The sequence below is a fragment of the Dreissena polymorpha genome, chromosome 11, assembly GCF_020536995.1.
Source record: "Dreissena polymorpha isolate Duluth1 chromosome 11, UMN_Dpol_1.0, whole genome shotgun sequence".
Lineage (NCBI taxonomy): Eukaryota > Metazoa > Mollusca > Bivalvia > Myida > Dreissenidae > Dreissena > Dreissena polymorpha.
Window position 1 is genome coordinate 51,866,362 of NC_068365.1, and position 25,421 is coordinate 51,891,782.

Genomic DNA, 25,421 nt, shown 5'->3' on the forward strand with positions numbered 1-25,421 from the left:
AAATTTGCTTGTTCAATAATTGATGTTTGTGAACTTTTAAACGCTTAAGTATGTTAGTGCTTAAGGGCCATCATGGTGATTTTATTGCAGAAATTCCATTAAAATGTAATAGATAATGTTACATAGCAAACAATGGAATATGTTTTCAAATAATTTTAATAAAATAATAACGGAACATTAACTGAAACAAAAATGTTTTGAATCTTAGATTCGAACCAAGAACCATTTCAAGTGAAAGCTTATGTGCTCACCACTAGGCAATCAGGCTCTACAGGATTGTGGATTGTTTATGCAGTTTACAATTGGCTTTTATCACTTAGTTGTAATGATCAGAACACTTCAATGAAGGAAAAGTTCAATTGAGTTAATAGACCATATATTCTTAGAATCTGAACAAGGTCCTATTGTTTGAGATGAAGTATTGTACTTTTTAGCTGACCTGAGCACAACGTGCTCATGGTGAGCTTTTGTGATCGCTTTTTGTCCGTCGTGCGTTGTGTGTCGAGCGCCCTCAACATTTGACTTGTGAACACTCCAGAGGCCACATTTATTGTCAGATCTTTATGAAACTTGGTCAGAACATTTGTCCTATTGATACCTTGACTGACTTCGAAACTGGGTCATGTTGGGTCAAAAACTAGGTCACTATATATATATATATATAGGTCAAAAAAAAGAAAAACCTTGTGAACACTGTAGAAGTCACATTGGACGCCCAATCATCATGTTACTTTGTCAAAATGTTGGTCTAAATGATACGTTAGTTGAGTTCAAAAATGGTTCCGGTCCGTTGAAAAACATGGCCGCCAGGGGGCGGGGCAGTATTCCTTATTTGGCTATAGAGAAATCTTGTGAACACTCTAGAAGTCACAATTTTTGCCCAATCAACATGAAACTTGGTAAAAACATTGGTTTCATTGATATCTCGGACGAGTTCGAAAATGATCCAGATCTGTGAAAAAACATGGCTGCCAGGGAGCCAGGCAGTTTTCTCTATATGTTTATAGTGAAAACATGTTAACAGTCTAGAAGTCACATTTTTGGTCCAATCTTCATGAAATTTGGTGAGAACATGTGTTTTCTGGATATGACGGTTGAGTTTGAAAATGGTTTGGATCGGTAAAAAAGCATGGCCGCCGAGGGGGATCATTTTCCTTGTATTTATATAGTAAAAAGCTTGTGAACACTCTAGAAGTCACATTTTTTGTCTAATCATCATAATTTTTTTCTAAACATCAATTTTGTAGATATCTCGGACGAGTTCAAAAATGGTTATGATGGGTGTAAAAAACATAGGGGGTGGGGAAGTTTTCTCAAAACATTTTAACAGTCTAGTTCTGATATGCAAAAGTGTTAAAGAAAGATAACCTGTACATACTTTCTAATAGTTAACTCCCTTGTATAAACCTGGGACTTCCTTCATTAAATTTGGTGTACATAGAGACAGTAGTTTGCATGCACTTAATAAACCTATTGTGTCTATATCATAAAATAACTGTACATGTACTAATGCACTATAGAGCCTAAAATAACACAAGTGTAAAGGAATTTTAATTTTGGGATTTTCTATTCAAACACTTTTTTAGAGATCAGATATCCTCAAAAGCCTAGTAAAGATTGTAAATTTCAACCCACTCTTCTGGTTAGATTTGGGAGAGCACATGTTATTAACTTTTGAGCTTAGTGTCTCATTGTACATGCATCATGCTGTATTAACTCCAAAGCAGATAGTACAAGTGGTAGGTCAGTATTACACGGACTGGTGTTCAATGTTTACAAAAGATCACAAGCCCATCTGATACTGGTCATTATCATGGCAAGTGGCCAAAGTTGGAGAGGAATTATGGTCTGTTACATACCTGTCGACTTCTGTGTGTGGTAAACACATGATATTGGTCATGTATGGCAAGCGAAATGCACATTAATTCCTTAAACCACGATTTAACAGTTAACTATATTGTTAAGAGACTTTGAACCCGGGTTCAAAGTGCCGTTTGCACATTAATTCCTTAAACCGCAGTTTAAGACTTTGAACCGCAGTTTAAGACTTTGAACCGCAGTTCAAATTAAGTCTCTTAACCCTATAGTTAAGAGGGGAATTAATGTGCAAACAGCACGTTGAACTCGGGTTCAAAGTTTCTTAACTATATAATTAACTGTTAAATAATTAATGTGCATTCGGCACCTCTTAACTGCAGTTTAAGACTTTGAACCGCAGTTCAAAGTCTCTTAACCCTATAGTTAAGAGATGACCAATGAAGTCGCGGCATTTACATTCTAATTGTGGTTTAAGCTCCGCTGATTGGTTGTCTCAGATAACAGATTTGTATCTTTTTTTTGAAACACTTTGAACCGTGGTTCAAAGTCTTGAACTCGGGTTTAAGTGAACCCTGGTTCAAAGTCTCTTAACTATATGTTAACTGTTAAACCGTGGTTTAAGGAATTGACCAGTCGCCAAATGCGAGATCGCTCCGCCCACTAAGTTGTGTTTTCATAAAATGCTTTATCCATTACTCCGACAGTCTTTGTTTGTCGGACCATGTGGCCGCAATAAACGAAATCTGATTGATTATTTCGTGAGTTTGATTGACAGCTGGCGACTGGTCAATTAATGTGCATTTCGATTGCCATAGTCATGTGGTCAAGTTGTTAAGACCACTTGTTTACATTTGCTCAATACACAACACTAGCCTAGGCTGTTTTTAATCCTGACAGATTGCATTGCTATTATGTTGGTCATTGACTAGGTTAGTTAACTGCTCTAGATGTAACATAAATGCACACAAAACGCACATTTGGGGCATTATTGAGTTGATATAATAATCGAAATTTGTACCAGGTTTCATACATTCTTGGATAGGCGGCCACCTGGACCAACATTTCTATAGCCTCGGGTTATCTAATCCGGCCACGAATATTTGCTTACCTTATGTGTCAATCTTCGGTCATTTCCGTATGTATTTGTTATGTGTCCGTTGCATACGTCATAGCTATGTTGCAGACAAGTGACTTTACACGGCCAATCAGAATTGAAAACGAAACAATTATCAAAGCTTTCCTTGTTTATATCTATATTGATAAAACAGTCTTGCTTGGAAAGTCGAAGATAGCAGACCTATTATTGCTTGCTGTTGCGGGCGGGGGCCCGTTGCGGGCTTCGCATGTATCTTGTATTTGACAAACATTTTGATAACGTTGTGTTGTGTTTTATAAGCAGAAATAAAATGTAAAGGAAACAGAATTGGACGTTGTTCACGTTTATCGTGAATTGTGTATTGACGAACTATGCGACATAGATAACATATTTCATTACCATTAATAATGAAACATTACAAATTGTCAATTAAGTCAAAATGAGTGAAAGGTATCCAAAAAATCAAAGACTCAGCCATATAATGGGTATTTTGATTAGTATAACTTAAGTCCTGATTGGTTTTTGCACTTTTAATTGGATATATTTCACAGGTCATTGACATAAGTGAAATAAATTGGAGACAGAATTTATACAGAATTTCATCTTAGTATTAATAAGTACATGATTCCATGATACTTATTTGGGGATTTTATTTTAAAATTAAATGGATTATGTGTAAACAAATCATTTACTTCCTTCATTCCCAAAGCATTGGATATGAGTTAATCATTAGTGTTAACTAGTTTGTTTGGGTCCTGTTGAGTGTAGCTGAATGTGTGTATTTGTGCTTTTTAGCTCACCTGAGCACAATGTGCTATTGGTGAGCTTTTGTGATCACTTTTTGTCCATCGTGCGTCGTCCATCGTGCGTTGTGCGACGTCAAAATTTGCCTTATTAAAACTCTGGAGGCTACATTTATTGTCCAATCTTCATGAAATTTGGTCAGAAGATTGGTCACAATGATATCTTGGATGAGTTAGAAAATAGTTACGTTTGCTTGAAAAACATGGCTGCCAAGTGGCGGGGCATTTTTAGCTCATCTATTTTTTTTTTTAAAATTATGAGCTATTGTCATCACCTTGGCGTCGGCGTCGGCGTCTGCGTCTGCGTCGGCGTCCTGTTAAGTTTTGCGTTTAGGTCCACTTTTCTCAGAAAGTATCAATGCTATTGCATTCAAACTTGGTACACTTACTTACTATCATAAGGGGACTGGGCAGGCAAAGTTAGATAACTCTGGCGTGCATTTTGACTGAATTATGTGCCCTTTTTATACTTAGAAAATTGAAAATTTTGGTTAAGTTTTGCGTTTAGGTCCACTTTTTTCAGAAAGTATCAATGCTATTGCATTCAAACTTGGTACACTTACTTACTATCATGAGGGGACTGGGCAGGCAAAGTTAGATAACTCTGGCGTGCATTTTGACAGAATTATGTGCCCTTTTTATGCTTAGAAAATTGAAAATTTTGGTTACGTTTTGTGTCTAAGGTCCATTTTATTCCTTAAGTATCAAAGCTATTGCTTTCATACTTGCAACACTTACTAACTATCATAAGGAGACTGTGCAGGCAAAGTAATGTAACTCTGACTGGCATTTTGACAGAATTATGTGCCCTTTTTATACTTAGAAAATTGAAAATTTGGTTAAGTTTTGTGTTTAGGTCCACTTTATTCCTACAGTATCAAAGCTATTGCTTTCATACTTGCAACACTTATTAACTATCATAAGGGGACTGTGCAGGCAAAGTTATGTAGCTCTGACTGGCATTTGGACGGAATTATGGGCCCTTTATACTTAGAAAATTTGGTTAAGTTTTGTGTTTTGGTCCACTTTACCCCTAAATTATCATAGATATTGCTTTCATACTTGGAACACTCGCAAACTATCGTAAGGGTCAGTAAAAGGACAAGTTGCATAACTCTGGATGTCATTTTTATGGAATTATGGCCCTTTTTTGACTTAGTAACTTTGAATATATGGTTAAATTTTGTGTTTCGATCCACTTTACTTCTTAAGTATCAAGGATATTGCTTTCAAACTTCAAATACTTTCATGCTATCATGAGGTTACTGTACCTGGCAAGTTGAATTTTACCTTGACCTTTGAATGACCTTGACTCTCAAGGTCAAATTATTAAAATTTGCTAAATTTGCCATAACTTCTTTATTTATGATTAGATTTGATTGATACTTTGACAAAACTACTCTTACCTGACATACCACAATAGACTCCACCCAAACCATTCCCCGTGCCCCCCCTTCCCCCCCCCCCCCCCCCCCCCCCCCCGAATCCCCCCCCGCAATTTTTTTTTTTTTTTTTTTTTTTTAAGATCATCTCACAAATGACCACCACACCCTCACACTATACCCCCCCACCCCCCCCACCCCACCCCCAATTTTTTTTTTTTTTTAAACGGTTAAAAAACAACTATTTATTTTTATTATTTTATGTTGAAATACCCTACAACCATCGCATCCAAGAATTCCCCCCACCCCCCCCTCCCCCCATCCGAATCCCCCCCCCCTCCCCCCCCCCCCCCGAATCCCCCCCCTAATTTTTTTTTTTTTTTTTTTTTTCAGATCATCTCACAAATTTTCACCACACCCTCACACTATACCCCCCCCCCAACTCACCCCCCCCCCCCCCCAATTTTATTATTTTTTTTTCAGATCATCTCACAAATTACCACCACACCCTCACACTATACCCCCCCACCTCCCCTCCCCCCCCCCCAATTTTTTTTTAAAACGGTTAAAAAACACATATTTATTTTTATTATTTTATGTTTGAAATACCGTCCAACCATCGCACCAAAGAATCCCCCCCCCCCTCCCCCCCCCAGAATTTTTTGTGTGCATTTTTTTCGCATTTTAAAGATAATGTAATAAATGTCCACACCCCCACACTATACACCCCTCTTCACTCCACCCCTCCCTCCTTTGTGATTGAAAATGAGAGTCCCTTCACCTTTAAAAACAAAATAGATGAGCGGTCTGCACCCGCAAGGCGGTGCTCTTGTTCTTCATATGGCTCTAGTAAAATCTTGTTAACACTCTAGAGGCCACATTTATTGTCCGATTTTCATGAAACTTGGTCAGAAGATTTATCCCAATAATATCTTGGAGGAGTTAAAACATGATGCCGGTTGGTTGAAAAACATGGCCACCAGGGGGCGGGGCATTTTTCCTAATATGGCTATAGTAAAACCTTGTTAACACTCTAGAGGCCACATTTATTTTCCGATCTTCATGAAACTTGGTATGACAATTTGTCCCAATGATATCTTGGACGAGTTCCAAAATGGTTCCAGTTGGTGGAAAAACATGGCCGCCAAGGGGGCGTGGCATTTTTCCTTATATAACTATAGTAAAACCTTGTTAAAACTCTAGAAGCCATTTTTTTTTCTGATCATCATGAAACATTGTCAGAAGATTTATCCCAATGATATCTTGGACAAGTTTGAAAATGGTTCCAGTTGCTTGAAAAACATGGCCACCAGGGGGCTGGGCATTTTTCCTTATATGGCTTCAGGAATGTTCATGAAACTTTGTCAGAATATATTTGTTTAAATGATATCTTGGACGTGTATGAAAATGGTTCTGGTCTGTTGAATAACATGGCTGCCAGGGTGTTCACTAGTCATGAAAGTAAGTAAAAACATTTTGATCTTATGACATCTTGGGCTGCATAGAACACTGTTCAGTTCCATTGAATCTCAGGTGAGCAACTTTGGGCCTTTCAGGCCCTCTTGTTAATATTTATGTTTCCAGGCACACACAAAATTTAACTTATTTAATATGAATGTTTTCAATGCTCATATGTGTTTTGGTATGCCACATTTATATAAATAGAATATGGACACACTTGTTTGTTTCCTTTCAGACATAATGTTCTGAATAGTTCAGACATAATGATCTGAATTCAGTTCAGACAAAATGATCGGAATAGTTCAGACATAATGATCTGAATAGTTCAGACATAATGATCTGAATAGTTCAGACATAATGTTCTTAATAGTAATAGTTGGTTTAAAATTGTTAAGGCCAAAAAAAAGGTCCGTATGGGATCTCCATGGAAAGAAAACAGGGTCAGTTAGGTAGGGTTTTTTTGTTTTTTTTTGTCTTTCGGGAACTAGAATGGAAGGCTACTAAAGCTTATTATAAGAAATACATGAATATATATGCTTTGTTTGCTTGATATTACATCTTATATGAACGAAAATGAACATTTTTTTTTTATTATACCCCCACAAACGAAGTTTAGGGGGGTATATAGGAGTGAACTTGTCTGTCCGTCTGTCTGTCGGTCCGTATTAAGTGTTTGCTCTCTAATTCAAGTAGTTTTCATCCGATCTTCACCAAACTTGGTCAGAAGTTGTATCTACATGATGTCTAGGCCACGTTCGAACATGGGCCTTGCCGGGTCAAAAACTAGGTCACGGGGTCACTCAGTGCGTTTTAAACATTCAGCATGTTGTCTGCTCTCTAATTCATGTAGTTTTCATCCGATCTTCACCAAACTTGGTCAGAAGTTGTATCTAGATGATCTTAAGGCCAAGTTCTAACATGGGCCTTGCCAGGTCAAAAACTAGGTCAGGGGGTCACTTAGTGCGTTTTTTTAACATTCAGCATGGTGTCCTCTCTCTTATTCAAGTAGTTTTCATCTGATCTTCACCAAACTTGGTAAGAAGTTTTATCTAGATGATCTGAAGGCCAAGTTCGAACATGGGCCCTGCCAGATACAAAACTTGGTCACAGGGTCACTTAGTACGTTTTACACATTGAGCATGTGCTCCGCTCTCTATTTCAAGTAGTTTAAATCTGATCTTAATTCACCACACTTGGTCAGAAGTTGTATCTACATGATGTCTAGGCCACGTTTGAACATGGGCCTTGCCGGGTCAAAAACTAGGTCACGGGGTCACTCAGTGGGTTTTAAACATTTAGCATGTTGTCCGCTCTCTAATTCAAGTAGTTTTCATTCGATCTTCACCAAACTTGGTCAGAAGTTGTATCTAGATGATCTTAAGGCCAAGTTCGAACATGGGCATTGCCAGGTCAAAAACTAGGTCAGGGGGTCACTTAGTAGTTTAAATCTGAATTTTCACCACACTTGGTCAGAAGTTGTAACTAAAAATGTAGATGATGTGTAGGTCATGTTGGAACATGGGCCATGCCGGGTCAAAAACTAGGTCACGGGGATCACTTAGTGTGTTTTAAACCTTACCATGTTGTCCGCTCTCTAATTCAAGTAGTTTTTATCCAATCTTCACCAAAATTGGTCAGAAGTTGTATCTTGATAATGTCTAGGGCAAGTTTGAATATGGGTCTTGCCGGGTCAAAAACAAGGTCACAGGGTCACTTAGTGCGTTTTAAACATTTAGCATGTTGTCCGCTCTCTAATTCAAGTAGTTTTCATTCGATCTTCACCAAACTTGGTCAGAAGTTGAATCTAGATGATGTCTAGGTCAAGTTTGAATATGGGTCATGCCGGGTCAAAAACTAGGTCACGGGGTATCTTAGTGGGTTTTAAACCTCACTATGTTGTCCGCTCTCTAACTCAAGTAGTTTTCATCCAATCCTCACCAAACTTGGTCACAAGTTTTATCTAAATACTCACTAGGACAAGTTTGAACATGGGCCATTCCGAACCTAAAACTAAGTCACGGGGTCACTTAGTGCGTTTTTTAACATTCAGCATGGTGTCTGCTCTCTAATTCAAATTGTTTACATCTGATCTTCTCCATTAACTTGGTCAGAAGTTTTATGGATATGATCTTAAGGCCAAGTTAGAAAATGGGCCTTTCTGGGTCAAAAACTAGGTCACTTAGTGCGTTTTAAAAATTGAGCATGGTGTCTGCTGTTTTTTGTGAAGACAACATGCAAAATATTATATGTCAATGCGGCATGTGGGGGTATTCGTCATGTCTGTGACAAAGCTCTAGTTTTTTTGGCGACCCCAATAAAAAGTTGAGGGTCGGCGCCAATTCGGGAGACACGGTTGGGAGACCCGAAATGGACCTATTTTTTGTTGGCCCAATGATCAAATAAAAACATTTCAGAAACAAAACTGTTTTTTCAGGTAGTCTCTTATCATAAGTGTAACTGTGTTATGTTGCTCCCTGATCTGAGGGTTTTTTTTCCACTTTTTGGGAAGATAGCCCATGGCTTTGGAATTGGGAATTTTATCGGCATTTTCATGAAATTGGGAAAATAAATTCATTAGCCTTTTAAATATTTTTTTTTTTTTTTTGGAAATTGGGAATTTTTTGCCACATTTTGGGAAAAAAGTATACTTTTTGGGATTGGGACCATAGCCGAATTTCGGCTATAAAATCGGGCCAAAAAAAACCCTGCTGATGGAAAGCATTCTTTTAGTTTTTGAATTGGTGACAAAACCTGTCATTGCAACAATCTGTGAACAAATACATGTACTTGCAAGTATAAAAATGGCTACTATTTGTGCGAACTGTTCACACATAGCGTATCATCAATTGGTTGTGGAGATAACGTAGTCCAAATATCACCAACAGGTTTGTTTTGGTATGATTTGCAAAAGACTTGCAGGAGTCTGGAGACAGAGCAAAAATGATAATATTTTCAAGCACCACTTAATATAAAATTCAATTATTTTCAATCACCAAAAATGACAATGTTCTCAGAAATTCTTTTTCTTTTTCACTATGAATACTGTGAATAATACATGAGAGAAATTCAGTTTCAAAACATGTGTATAATAAATCTGTCATATAAGCAAATTATATAATAATACATTGCACAATTTTTGGACAAAAAAGATCTGAAAAAAATTGTGGGAAGGACTCAACTTACAAATAATGAAGTCATACAGATATCACTTTTGAATCTTGGTGCCATTTTGTCATTGCAGCAAACCAGATGTAATGATCATAACATGGAACTGGGTTGCAGTTGTACAACATCTTGAGTCATCCTCAATCTATTTCCCCTTATCCTCCTCCTACTTTTCACCATTATAATAACCATCATCCAGCAACATCATAATCATAATCACCATTATAATTACCATCATCAAACAACAACAGCATCATCATCATAATCACCATCATAATTACCATCATCCAACAACAGCAACATCATCATCATAATCACCATGATAATTACCAACATCTAGCAACAACAACATCATCATCATGATCACCATCCAGCAGCAGCAACATCATCATTGTTATCACCATCATAGTTACCATCATCTAGCACCTGCAACATCATCATCATAATCATCTTTATAATTATGATTATCCGACAACAGCAACATGATCATCATAATCACCATCATAATTACCGTCATCAAACAACAGCCACATCATCATCATCGTAATTACGATCTTCCAGCAACATCATCATCATAATCATGAACATAATTACCATCACCCAGCAATAGCACCATCATAATAACCATCATCATTATCATCATGATCAGCACACTCAAATTTATTATCATCGTAATGACTGTGTTGCTGTAAAAAGGCTTGCCGTAAAAGCATGATTTTGCTTTTATTGACATCAATGTGTGGACTAAAATAGACATAGAATATAAGGCATGATACAAATCAATGAAATCTTACAATAGGAAATAAAAAAGGGCTTCATTCTCATGTTGTGCTACTTTTTATGTCCCCCACTACAGTAGTTTGGGACATATTGTTTTTGCCCTGTCTGTTGGTCTGTTGGTCTGTTTGCGCCAACTTTAACATTTTGCAATAACTTTTGTTATATTGAAGATAGCAACTTCATATTTGGCATGCATGTGTATCTTATGAAGCTGCACATTTTGAGTGGTGAAAGTTCAAGGTCAAGGTCATCCTCCAAGGTTAGAGGTCAAATATATGTGGCCAAAATCGCTCATTTTATGAATTCTTTTGCAATATTTAAGATAGCAACTTGATATTTGGCATGCATGTGTATCTCATGTAGCTGCACATTTTGAGTGGTGAAAGGTATAGGTCATCCTTCACAAGGTCAAGGTCATCCTTCAAGGTCAAACATCATATAGGGGGACATTGTGTTTCACAAACACATCTTGTCTTATCAATACATTGACTAATTTGATGCTGTCAGTGGTGTAGCTACCTAAGAACATGGGCTTGGCATGTTTCGTTGTTTTCTTAAAAAAATGGAGACCAAAAGTCTGAAATAGATTAATTTTGAAAGCTTACTAGTTTGGGAAAGAAATTTCAAATTTATCATCATAAATGTCACTTATTTTTCATTTTAATACATGACAGTTATTGTAATATAAATATGTTTGTTAGCATGTATGTGTTTAAATACTTACTATTACTTATATGTGTTTATGATAATGTGTATAAACATGTGATTTTTTCATTCATCAGAAAACATTTTAGGGATGAACCAACTTTTTTGAGGTCACATTAATGACCTGGAAGCTTTTATAGATATACGATCTTCTCTGCTCATAAAATGCATATGTTTTGTAAAGTGTTTTATTTCATACATGTAAACCCATTGTTACTGTGCTTAAGCTTTTTATGCGTGGGCAAAGTATGGATTGTTTAGTGTAACATGGCAATTTTATGAGCAACATTGAATTTGAACATTTTTGGAATCTTGTAAACTTATGGATTTTGAGGTAAAATTTGTGACTGAATATTTATAATTATTTTGTATCTATGAAAAAAATAATTGATTAACGAATTCTGATACATATTAAGTAACATTTGTGTTTAGATTCTGCACACAATTAGTATATCTAAACTATATGAGAATCAATTAATACAATTGCATGTAATGTACAGTTTAAATATTTAAGTACAATAGGGATTTTTGTGATAGTAATAATACCAATGATAGTTCCGATCATTCTAATTGCCATTATTGGATTGATTTGCAGCATTAGTTTACCCATTGTGTATATAGGATTTCATGTGCTCTTTGTGATGATTTTCATAATTAATATATGCGAACAACAAAAAACAAAAGAGGTCAGTTTTGAGATATTGATTAAAAAAATGTCAGTACATGTTGTCTCTGTTTTTATGTAAAAGATTTTTGAATACCCTGTTGAGATATGTTGATATTCATGGCCAATTATAAATATAAATAATAAATATGAGTTCTTTTTTGATACTGATATTTGATGAGACTAGTATATATGAGTGTATATTGAGGCCATAAGTCATAAACTTAATTGATTGCCTAATTGGGACAAAGCATATAACTGATGATAGTCTGGTTTGTGACTCAAAATAGACTTTAACCCTTTGCATGCTGAGAAATTTGTCGTCTGCTAAAATGTCTTCTGCTGAATTTCTAAAATTAGCATTTTCTTCGATTTTTTTTCAAAGAACACTATCAGAATAGCAAACAGTTTGGATCCTGATGAGACGCCACGTTCTGTGGCGTCTCATATGGATCCAAACTGTTTGCAAAGGCCTTTAAAATTCGGTTCCCGCACTGAAAGGGTTAAGGCACACCTGCACCAAATGTTCAATGTGAGCTACATGTATTGTAATCAACCAAAGCCCAGCGTCCATTGTTATGTGTCATGCTGTGTATGTCTGCACATTTTAGCTCTTTACTGCAACTCTAAAGGCTACATATTTTATCAAACCTTGATGAAACTTGTTTATATGGACAATATGGACGCTGGGTACGAAACTGGGTCACATGTGTCCAAAAAAGTAGGTCATGAGGTAAAATATTATAAGAAATCTAGTTACTTACTCTAGAGGCCACATTATATCTTCAAGAAACCTGCTCAGATTCTATCTTGACATCTTCTAGGTGGAGTTTGTATCTGAGTGGAGTTCCTTCAAAAACTAGGTTTCTAGGTAAGATCTAGGTTAGAAAACCTTGTTACCCTTCTAGAGGTCATATTTATGTTTTTAGCTCTACTGGCCATAGGCCAGAAGAGCTTATGGGATGGCATGGTTTCTGTCTGTCTGTGTGTGTGTGCGTAATTCTCTTGTTTATCGATAAAGTCCACATTTTTCATCCGATTCTTTTCAAACTTGTCCAGTGTGTTGATATTAATGAGGACTCGAACCCTATTCAAAATGAGTTACATCAGAGTGTAAAGTCCAGAATTATCTCCCCTTGAATTTGAGAAAATTGTGAAATAAGGCTTGTTTACGCAATAAAGTCCACGGTTTTCATCCAATCATTTTCCAACTTGCACAGTTTCTTTATCTGAATGATGAGTCAAACCCTATTGAAAATGAGCAATATTGGAGTTATAAGTCCAGAATTATCTCCCCTTTAATTTGAGAAAAAAATGAAAATCTTTAACATTTTGCCATTACTTTTGCAATATTGAAGATAGCAACTTCATATTTGGCTTGCATATGTATCTCATGGAGCTGCACATTTTGAGTGGTGAAAGGTCAAGGTCATCCTTCAAGGTAAAAAAAAATCAAAGCGGCACAGAAGGGGACATAGTGTTTCCGACAAACACATTTCTTGTTTGTTAAAATATAAAGTTCTATCCTTCGGAAACTTCAACAGATGTTTTATTATCATCAAGGGCCAGAACCCCATTGATAGTGAAGAAAATTTGTCCATCTTATTGTTGAAAAGGAGCCATTTGAAGTTTAAGTTGTACGTTTCTTCTTGTTTATGCGATGAGTTTCCCAATTTGGGTCTGTTTGTTTGAAGCTTACTCAGATTGTTCATACTATCAAGGGCTTGAGCCCCATTGATTCCAGCCGAGTCCTATTGATTCCAGCCAGTAGAGCGATTCAGGCCCTCATGGGCCTCTTGTTTTCTTAATAAAATGAAGTTCATTTTTTTATATTGTCAATGTGTAATAATGTTATTAAATACTGCAAAATAAGCCATACAAATCTGGCACAGCACCCTGTATTAATTTACACATGATGAAGTTAAGAACTGGGCAGAATAAGGCATTTGCTATCTTTAATAGGGCTGTCACGATACGCCGTGAGCGTACCGCGGTATATCGTGGTACGGCAACACTGTATCGCGGTACGTACCGCGATATTTTACAGAATATGTATCTGTGAAGAAAACAGCAGAATAACAAGTTTTACAAACTTTATTAAACTCAATAATCAGAAAACACTGGTATCATAGTATGACTAGAAACTGTAAAAGAAACTGTAATAAACTTGATAGAAGTAGTCATTGTTATAATGTTATTGTTCGCGTCTTTTTCTAAAATGTCCGCCATGTTGTTTACAATAGCTGTGACTAAGATCTGTGTAAATCGAACGCTTCAAGGGCATGTTCAAAATGCGGAGTCAGCGGGCCCAGTATTGAAAATCCGTAGCGTTCTGACTCTTCCTCGACTTATTCAGAATCTTAAGCTAACATGATTTGGAAGTGCCATGCTTTGAACGATCGATATACTAAAGAAAGAAAATAAGAAATAGAATAAACATCTTTTGGATAATTATGAACTTATTTGCAAAGGAAATCTGTCCCTAATTCCAAAAAAGGTACGGACCCATACATCGCCGTATTTTAAACGTGAAAGTTAAACATCTACAAGTGGAAGCGCTTGCTTGACCTGGATATTAACAGATTATTTATTTAGCCCTTTTGAACCGCTTCTACATTTTTCAAAACGATATATATATCAAAATAATTATGTAATGTATTTATATCTGTGCTAATATAATAATATTAAAAAAACCGGTGCGGCAACGCCGTACCGCGGTGCGATTTTTTTCACGACATGCACCGCGATATACCGGTATACCGGTGAATCGTGACAGCCCTAATCTTTAATCTCATTGATATTTAATTTTTTATCTTACAAACACCAACCACAATCAACGCTGTATATATCTTTTAAAAATATATTTTTTGTTTCAAAGAGCATTTATTATGACAGCTAATAAATCAATAATGTTTTAAATATTTTTAAATAATTTAATAGACAAAAATCTGTCGTCGTTGGGATTCGAACTCGTGCCCTATAAGGGTGTAGGCAAATAGGCAACTACTGTTCTACATAAACTATCATGTTAAGCCTCAAAACATTAAAACTATAGTAAATGTTAAAATGTAGGCCAATGACCGCATCCCCCAAAATTTCCCATTCAGTGATTTGACAGATCTGTCAGGAACTATTTTTATCAAATGAAAGCAGACACTTACATAAACATCCACCCCATCAGAAAAAAGGTAACATCAATGTAAGTTTGCAGACATCCTTGCAATTTTCAGCCTGCAATAAAAACAAATGACTGCAAGTCCTATTTCTATTTTTCGAGACTACAGTCCATTCATACTGTCAATAACCCAAAAAACCTCGTTGCCACTCTCTATAGACCATATAGACTATATTAATGACTAAATGTTGATATAATTTTACAACAAATATTTTAAATAAGAATCATTTTACTTCCTTTTTCCATAAGGTAAATATCTTTTTCCTCTATTAGAGAAACCAGCCTATGCCATGAAACTGTTAAAAAAAGAATCCTGCCTAGCAAACTTAAGTTTGTTGCTATATGTTTCACCTTTTCTCATGTAGCAAACTTTGCCTCGCCCGTACGGCCATCTAAAGAGACCATTGTCCATAAGAAGTAACACAGTGTTTCCATCCTCCCCCTCTAAGCTTCATGTATAGCTGCCATGATCAAGCGCTTTTTCGTGATTTGTGCCATGTTAAGCTGATAAATTTGCAGTTTTGTTTGTAGTTTAGCCTACAATATTTGGATGATAATCACATGTTAATTTCCTTAAGAGATGCCTTACGTAGACACCATCATATGTTGGTTTGGCGTAGTTTAACTTCGGCAATGAAAAGATTGATTTTTCTGATGATGTCCAGTGTGGCCACATTTTGACGATATCCAAATTTTGCATAAAAAAGCAAGCAATTATATTTTGTCATTGATGTCTAATATTATCTCAAATGTTCTTGATGGAGCACAAGGAAGTAAAATATCCAATTGCTTTTAACGGATTATACATACGCATATACATCTATTTTAGTTAGTCTTAAAAAAAAAACACTACCCTTTCCCTTCCACTTTATTTCTAATTGTTTCCACGCAAACTTCTATAAATGATAAGTAGAAATGGTAAAACATCAAATTTGTTCAGGTTTTACATGCAGTACTGTTTAATTGTGGATACAGATTTTGTTCAACGATAATCTGGGTGCCTCTCCTCTAAGGGCTACCGGTATGTAAAATAATTAAACTGATAATTATTGTTTCTGTATGCAGCAAATTACTGGGTGCATGAACATTTGTCCCATACATGATTCTGAATGTACGTACGCAAAATGTCCTCACCTTCTTGTGCTTAAATAATTTGGTAAATATGCATACTTTTGAATATGCAATATTTTCTTGGTTTGTGCACATGTCCACTGATTACTTCCATGCAATTCATAGCTATGTTTGTTCTACAGATTTGAGACCTCAGAATGCCGGGCATGGTTGCTTTTGGGCGTCGCTGGTCAACAGGATCAGACGACTTGGTGGTACCTGCCCTGTTTCTGGCAGTCATGCACTTGTGTTGGTATGTATAACATTCTTCATGATCCTAAACAAATCATGGGATTATATTTTAGGGCTATTGAGTATTACTTTTTTTTTGCGCTGTTATGCTATTTTATTAATACCGGTATCTTTGTGTTAAATATATTTAAAAGCATTACAAACATTTTATTATTTAGTCTGTTTCGATTGATGATCGTCCATAAACGTAAGCATGACTAGCATCTACTGCAGTGTAAGGCATACAGAGATAAGCCAGCCCATTCATATGAGCCGTGCTCTGTGAAAAGGGGGTTTAATGCATGTGTGAAAAGTGTCGTCCCAGATTAGCCTGTGGGGACTGCATCAGGGACGACACTTTCTGATTTTATGATATTTTTATGTCCCCCACTGTAGTAGTGGGGGACATATTGTTTTTGCCCTGTCTTTTGGTTGGTCTGTTGGTTGGTTGGTTGGTCTGTTGGTTGGTTGGTTTGCGCCAACTTTAACATTTTGCAATAACTTTTGCTATATTGAATATAGCAACTTGATATTTGGCATGCATGTGTATCTCATGGAGCTGAACATTTTGAGTGGTGAAAGGTCAAGGTCAATGTCATCCTTAAAGGTCAGAGGTCAAATATATGTGGCCAAAATCACTCATTTTATGAATACTTTTGCAATATTGAAGATAGCAACTTGATATTTGGCATGCATGTGTATCTCATGGAGCTGCACATTTTGAGTGGTGAAAAGTCAAGGTCAAGGTCATCCTTCAAGGTCAGAGGTCAAATATATGAGGCCCAAATCGCTTATTTTATTTATACTTTTGAAATATTGAAGATAGCAACTTGATATTTGGCATGCATGTGTATCTCATGGAGCTGCACAATTTGAGTGGTGAAAGGTCAAGGTCAAGGTCATCCTTCAAGGTCAGAGGTCAAATATTTGTGGCCCAAATCGCTTATTTTATGAATACCTTTGCAATATAGAAGATAGCAACTTGATATTTGGCATGCATGTGTATCTCATGGAGCTGCACATTTTGAGTGGTGAAAGGTCAAGGTCAAGGTCATCCTTCAAGGTCAAATATATGGGTCAAAATTGCTCATGTAATGTCACTTCTGCAATATTGAAGCTAGCTATTTTATATTTGAAATGCATGTGTATCTCATGGAGCTGCACATTTTGAGTAATGAAGGGTCAAGGTCAAGGTCATCCTTCAAGGTCAAACGTCATATAGGGGGACATTGTGTTTCACAAACGCATCTTGTTCGTTTTAAGAAAGTCTCTTCTTAGCAAAAATCAAGTTTAGACAGAAAGTGTCTTCCCTGATTCGCCTGTGCGGACTGCACAGGCTAATCTGGGATTACACTTTATGCACATGCATTAGACCCCCTTTTTTACAGAGCACAGCACATATGTTTTTCTGTTGGTCCGTTCCTTTGTCTGTATCAGGTTGACCAAAAATGGCATGTTGCATGTAATATCAATAATGCTGTATACAAAGCATAAATGCTTTCAATAAGGGTTGATGAACATAATCGAAAAATATACATCAACCTTGCCTCATTTTTCACCTTACATCGACTGACTTTTTGACTTTTACTGATTAAAGATATCTGAATTCTTGGTTAACCCTTTACTACTTATAAATGTATTTTGACAAATTTGTAGTCCCTTAGAAATTTAAGTTTAATTGAAAACCTTTCTTACTCGATTCAAGTTTTAAAGGCTTCATTTCCAACCCTTAGATACTTAATATGAGTAGCAAAAAGCATAAAACCTGAACTGACTGCGAGTTACTCGCAGACTGTTCTGGTTTTATGCTGTTTGCACATAGCCATTTTCACTTTGCTTCTAAGAGGGAAAGCGTAAACCCAAAACAGCATGGTGCATATATCATCAATAATGCTGTGCACAAAGTTTTGATACTTTCATTGATAGGTCTGTGATTTTTAAGTGATTACATAATCAACAAACATACATCAACCTTACCTCATTTTTCACCTTATGTCAACTGACTTTTTGACTCACACTGATTCAAGAGATCTGAATTCTAGGTTAATGTTGTACATATGCAGAGGATTGTTTGAGACAGCTGTTCGTTTGTGTAAAAAAAGAAGTAATGCAAATCATGAAGTATCTTTGATTTTCAGCAAGTAACATAAACAGTATTCTGATTGTCTGGAACAAACAAAGTATAGGTGTTGACAAGTAAACAAGAATCTGCTAGTTTAACTGGAAATGTATAAAAGTAAGGGTCTGGTTTTGATTTACTGGCAAGAAAATCTGTTACAAAATCCAGTATTTTGGCTATAATTTCCTTGCCCAAACTCAAGGTTGCCTTTAACCTTTTAAATGATAAACGTTGAGGTATTCCAATACTATCACACTTTAGTGAACTGTTTAATTATACTTAATTATGGTCTAGTTTTAAACTTTGAAAAAAAAGTGGCTTAATATATAGAATATGATGTTGATGAGTTTTTATATCATGCGATATAACACTTGTGCAACATGGAGTGAGAAAAGGCGTGGCAAGCCTTGCCTTTTGGTATGCCATATCAGACTTGTCTGATATCAAAAGATATCAAAAGTCACCAACCATATTATATTATTTTTGTATGCCTAATATTCAAAACACTAAGTACATGATAACATTCAGTTTGCGTGATTGCAAAAGTTGTGTTAATAAGGTGTCTGCATATTATTACCCACTTAGGGAGCATTTTAATGATAATTTTCCAAAGAATTCCAAGTGGAAGTTCTTTAAGAAAATGACATTAGTGTTGTCCTATAGCCCTTAAAGGTGTGTGATGCAATCAAGAAAAAATCCAAAGGTTTGAGCTGCATATAATTCATATTGATATGCTAAATAAAGGACGTTAATTTTGTTTCAGGATTATTGCTTTCACAGTGATTATTGTTAAACACAACGATGGTACCAAAGATGCACAAGACATTATATTGGGCTACATTCTTATATTTTTACTTGGTGTCATATTGGAGTGTATGGTAGCCTTTGTAAGCGTCCGAGGAAGCATCCTGCATACAGGGCCAAGAGATAATGTGCACTACCTTCTGTATTGTCATATTGGTGAGTACAATCAAATTTTATTTACTTTTATTGTCCAGCCTGCTTGGGGAGATCTATGAGTGCATGTGCATGCATGTGTGCCTGAGTGTGAAGATGCCTATGTGTATCCTAGCCCCTTCATGAAATTCAAGGAATGTTCATGAATAATTTGCGCAAGCTTGGGATATTGTGTTGAAGAAATGACTCATAAACTGAACTTTATGAATCCAAGTTCATGAAACTTGTGTTCATACAATATAAGATTGTGAACAAGTTCATGAACATTAGTTCATAATCAATGAAGTTCGTGAACAAAAGTAAACAATAACGGTCAACAGAGTTAAAATAATGTGTTGACTTAAAACAGTAAACTAAAAGGATAATGCATTTTAATATAAATAAGTCTAAATACTTGCTTAAAGATGCTGTTTATCACAATCTTTAAGCTGTTTTATTATTTAAAAACCATCGAAAATATTTTGACAAAACAAGGGATTTGTTATTATGAGCCAAGTTTCTTAATGATAACATAAGTATTGGTTGAGAATTATTGTTGTATATTTCAGTTGTGAGCCTAGGAGAGCTGGGCTGGCTTGTGTTTGGGATACGCTGGCTGGTGTTGCATTTTGGGGGTCCTTTCAAGGTGGCCTTCTCTGCAATCATGGGTAGGCATGCATGTTCAGGGTATAATGTAGATAGGATTTTGTTTGTAACTCACTTAACATGCACATTTTGAGCTTTTGTAATGACCTAAGCCCTTTTGTCTGTTGTGCATCTTGTATAGCCCATTGGCTATATTTGCCTTGTTACTGTCTAGAAGCAATCTTATCTGTATGAAACTTGGTCAGAACATCCATGCAAATGATATCTTGGCCAAGTTTGAAACTGGGTCACATGTCAGGTCAATCAGCTGAGTTTTTAAATGGTTCTGGTTCATCTAAAAACAGGGCCTCAAGGGGATATTGCAGTTGCTTTTGATACAAGGGGCATTGCAGTTACTCTTGATATTGAGTTTAAAAAATGGCTCCAATTATTTTGTTGAAAAATAAATGAAGTGCATTAATTTGTCTTGATGGATTGCAATAAGTAACCAGAAATATTGAAGCATGCATGTCTAACACAATAGACCTTAAAGATGAAGTTATCTATCTCAGACAACTCAGTGTGTCATAATAAGTCTCATTACATATAAAATGGCATGCTCCCCTGTGGTCGCATTTTTAATGTTATGACCTTGTTTCTTTCACTGTCATCTTTTATTATCTCCTTAATGTTTTGTCTGTTTTGTTAGCCTTGTTATTCTCAATCAAAAGGCATATAAACGATCGGTTTCATCCTGCCTATGGGTAAATTAGTCCATCTGTACCAATTTGAAAAGTTTATGATAACTAAAATAGTACTTGACCTAGGTTGATGATACTATATATGTGTATAGAGGGCCATATGGGGAGTATACCCGTTAGTTTATTATTTTGCTTTCACAATTTATGTAATAAAATCTCAAGTTTTGCACCTTTTTAAATGAACCATTGCATGAGAATTATCATCTTTAATTACTTTTCTAATTTTTATTTTAAACATTACTCCTTCGTTTAAACAATATATGTAATTCAATGAACACAATACAAAATGTGTGATTATAAATGCAATTTATATATTTAAGATACAATTTTGTACATAACCTGACTTGTACTTAACACTACAACAATCATCAAATTTTAATTCCAAGTTCATGAGATTAAAATCTACAACAATCATCATATTTTAATTCCAAGTTCGTGAGACAATATCATTAAATAATTCCCATTCACTGTCAAAGGATTCTAATTTTTTTTTTGAAATTGATATTTTTCTCAAGTTATCATATTCATACCTAATGCATTTCTTTGCTGCTATTTATGCTTGGAATATATTTATTCATTTTACACTTGTACAGGTATAGCTTTACAAACAAAATAACATTATTTATGGCTGTAGCAGACCTGATTGAATATCCAAGAAGTGGGATTGTCATGTTAATAAAAGGAAAGGATTGTTCTGGTAATATTTCATCAATAATTGCCTTTGATATGTGACATCCCCAGAATAAATGTTCTAAATTTTCCTCACTTTGTTTGCAAAAAGAACATAATGGATCATCAGTAATTTTCATTTTACTCAGATTAGACTATTTGTTCCAAGTATCCTGTGAATTAGCCTATATTAGAAGTTCCAATTTGGAACCATTGAACCTTTACATCATTGGTTATTAAAAAGGGTAGTTCAAATAAGCAGTTCCATTCTATTTCATTAATAATGGTATTAGTTTTGTACACCATTTTTGTTTAACAGTTGGTTGTTCATTATTTTTATTTAGAATGGTGTATAGTCGTTTTGCACCAGATTCTTGTTTCAGTACAAGTTGAAATAATGGTGGTAGGAAGGGTTTGATAATTTGTCGGGTAGGCAAAGATATACAACATTTTTTCAAAAAAGTATCCATCGCTCTTGTTACCCCTGTATAATGAATGAAATTTATGTTCAAATTGTACATTTTATTAAGGTCATCACAAGAGATAAAGGTTCCATTTTTGAATATCACCTATACAATGAATTCCAGCAAGGAACCATGACTTAAAGAAAAAACTTATTTCCTTTCAATATATTTGGATTGTAAAAAAGTGGATAATACAACATTTCGTCTGTGTTTACTTCTAATTTACCACAATAAAGTGAGAAGCTGTTTAAAACATCTACCCAAAAAGGGTTAGAAATTCTGTTAGCTATATTTAAAGCATTAATGATAACTGCAATTTGAGTTTATATGTATCAAAATAAAGTTTTGTGATTTCTACCCAATTTCCCCTAAAGGATTGAATTTTTTGTACCCATGCTAGTTTCAATGCTTGAATAAATGCATCCAGAAATATCATTTTTAAACCTCCTTCACTATTATCTTTTACATGTACTATTGTTGAGAATTTTATTTTACTATGCCCATCCCAAATAAAACTCAGAATAGAAGATTTTATAGAGTTAAGAATGGTATCGGGTGGGTTAGGCAATGATATGAACAATTGATTGAATAAGGACACAATAAGTGTTTTCACAATTACAATCTTTCCAATTGGTGTTAAAAATCTTCTTTTCCAGTTTTTCAGAATATTTTCCATTTTGACAATTTTTTCATCTTAGTTCAATTTTATCATTTTTGAAAGGTCAACATGGAAATGTATTCCCAGCATTTTAAAGCTGTGTTAACCAATTTAGTTTCCATTTAGTTTTTATGGAATGACAACTATATTTGTGCTTGCCAATCCATACAACGTTTGTTTTATCAAAGATTACATTAAGACCTGATATAAATGCAAAATCCTGAATAACAGTGAGAGTTTCATTTAAGGATTGTTCAGTACCGTCTAATAAAATTGTAGTATCGTCTGCAAACTGGGACAATTTGTGTTCAGTTCCATTAATGGTTACACCTTTTATATTCTTGTTATCTCTCAATGCAAGCGACAACATTTCAGCGCATAGGATGAAAATATAACATGAAAGGGGATCTCCCTGTCTGCAGCCTCTTTCTATAGGAAAAAAATCGGATATTAAGTAACCACATTGAGAAACAGCTGATTTAGAGTCTTTATATAAAATCTGAAACCAACGTTTTATGTCTGGACCAAAATTAAAAAAGGAGAGTGTATTTTGCACAAAGGACCATGACAATGAATCGAACGCCTTTTCAAAGTCAATTAGGAGAAGCAATCCAGGGATCTCATTTTCCTCAGTATAATGCATAATATCGTAAATTAACCTGGTATTTTCCCCAATGTATCTCCCTTTAATGAAACCAGTCTGGTCGTTGTGAATTAACTTGTCCACGAATAATTTCAGTCTGTAATAGCTGTAACCCCATGCAGAGGCAATTTTATAAACAGTATTAAAAGAGTAATTCAGGGCGCCAGTTTTGTATAAAAAGTTTAGATTAATCACCCTTTGGAATGCAGGTTATGATCCCCGAGTTTGTGTAATAGATAAATTTCCACAATTAAAAGCTTCATTTAAGGATCTGACAACAAAAGTACCAATTCTTTTTGAAAACATTTTATAAAAATCTGCATTGAAGCCAGAACTGCCCGGGCTTTTATTATTTGACATATTTTTTAACACAGTTGAAGCTTCTTCTCTAGTTATAAAACCTTCTATTGAAGTGGACTCATTCTGGTTAAATTTTGGACAATTTAATACTTTAACATAGTTATTAAAGTCTTCCCCACTGCATTCCTTTTTTTGCTTATAAAGAGACTGATAATGAGATGCTATAGTACTTAGGATACATATTTGATCTGTAATTTCACTACCATTTTCATTTTTCAATTTATAAATTGTTTTGGATATTGCATTATTTTTTTCTAGACTGCAGAAATATTAAGATGGCTTTCCACTGAAATTTGGATCTTATCATGCTCCCTTTTAATTTTGCGCTCTTAATATTATCTATTTCAGATTTTAAATTTTCTAATTCCTCTTTAGTCTCATCTGAAAAGTATTCTTCTAACTCTTTAATTCGTGTTAAAAGTTTACTTTCTGTATGTTTTGATTGCTTTTTACATAAGACCTAATGAAATGGATTTGCCCCTTAATTCCATGAGCAGAGTTTCTAAAAAAAGTTGATCACTTATTGTAAACTGTAATTCACTGTCAGGAATTTCCTTTATATTTTGATAATTGTAAATAGGTAAAGCATATTGAATTTTAATTTCATCAATTTTTTTGTTGATTTCCTGTACATACACAATGTCTGACAGCAGAGAGTTATTATGTTTCCAAAGACCAGGTTTACGAGAAAAATTGCTTTAAAAAAGTTAAATTTAAAGTAATTATGGAATGGTTGGAGACTCGGCACATTATGTCCATTGATTTAAGGTGCTGCAAGAAATCTGAAGTGGTTAAAAATAGATCCAGCCTAGCCTGTTGTTTTGGGTTTGTTCTACGCCAAGTAAATCTTTTTTTTTTATTGATTTTGTTGTCGAAAGGGGTCTACGAGATTATAGCATCTAATTGATTCTAACACTATATTTCGACTTGTTCAGTGTTTATATCAATTGATGTTACCCTTCCCCCAGGGGTCAGCGTGTTCCAGGTGTGCTTGCTATTCGTGCTGGTGCTGATGCTGTGGTGCACATACGACTCTGCAGGTAAGAAGTGGGTCCAGTTCACCCGGTATGAGGCCAGCATCAAGGAGAAGCGCCACTCACAGCACAGCAGGAAGAACTGGAGACACAGGTAGGATATACCCTGCTGTGAAATAGAAATAGCCATTGAGTCAGACACAGGTAGGATATACCCTGCTGTGAAATAGAAATAGCCATTGAGTCATTGCAAAATTATACTGTGTTATAAATTAGGCTATGTATTCAATATGTACTTTGAATGATATGCTATTAGCCAACTAGTGGTTCTTGGCGACTTCAATGCCCGTTTCGGGTCAGATGTAGACACGTGGGGAGGAGTCATTGGCAAACACGGTGTTGGATCTTGCAACAGCAATGGGCTACTCTTGATCAGATTGTGTGCCCAGCATAACCTTAGTGTAACAAATACACTCTTCCAGCTGCCAAACCGAAACAAAACCTCTTGGATGCACCCGCGCTCAAACACTGTCATCTTATCGACTATGTCATTGTCAGGTCTTCCGACAGGAACGACGTGCGAGTGACAAAGTCAATGTGTGGAGCAGATTGCTGGACGGACCACCGCCTCATAATAAGTAGACTCAACTTTCATATTCAACCTCCTAGGCGCCCACTGGGGAAGAAACCTTCAAAACGTCTGGATATTGAGAAGCTGAACAATGCTGACGTCAAAAAGCAGGTAGCAAGTGAGTTGGATGATAAACTTAAGTCAATGCCTTTAAATTCTGGCAACATTGAACAGGACTGGGCGGACTTCAAGAACACTGTACACTCGACATGCAGTACCTTACTTGGTCCT

At 35.6% G+C, this 25,421-nt stretch overlaps 1 protein-coding gene across 3 annotated transcripts in view; it reads left to right on the forward strand.

Annotated features, from left to right (window-relative positions):
* The window catches only part of LOC127850594 (diacylglycerol lipase-alpha-like), a 69,624-nt gene that overhangs the window by 11,569 nt on the left and 32,634 nt on the right, over positions 1–25,421 (forward strand). The window contains exons 1-5 of one of the 3 annotated variants that reach the window (XM_052383723.1): positions 11,420–11,544; positions 16,303–16,412; positions 19,273–19,469; positions 20,015–20,113; positions 24,554–24,713. In XM_052383723.1, the coding sequence (XP_052239683.1) occupies positions 16,318–16,412; positions 19,273–19,469; positions 20,015–20,113; positions 24,554–24,713 (551 nt within the window). In that variant the 5' untranslated portion in view covers positions 11,420–11,544; positions 16,303–16,317. Of the gene's footprint in view, positions 1–11,419; positions 11,545–12,700; positions 12,746–16,302; positions 16,413–19,272; positions 19,470–20,014; positions 20,114–24,553; positions 24,714–25,421 lie in introns of those variants that run through there. The other 2 variants (XM_052383726.1, XM_052383722.1) reach the window with 2 other exon arrangements.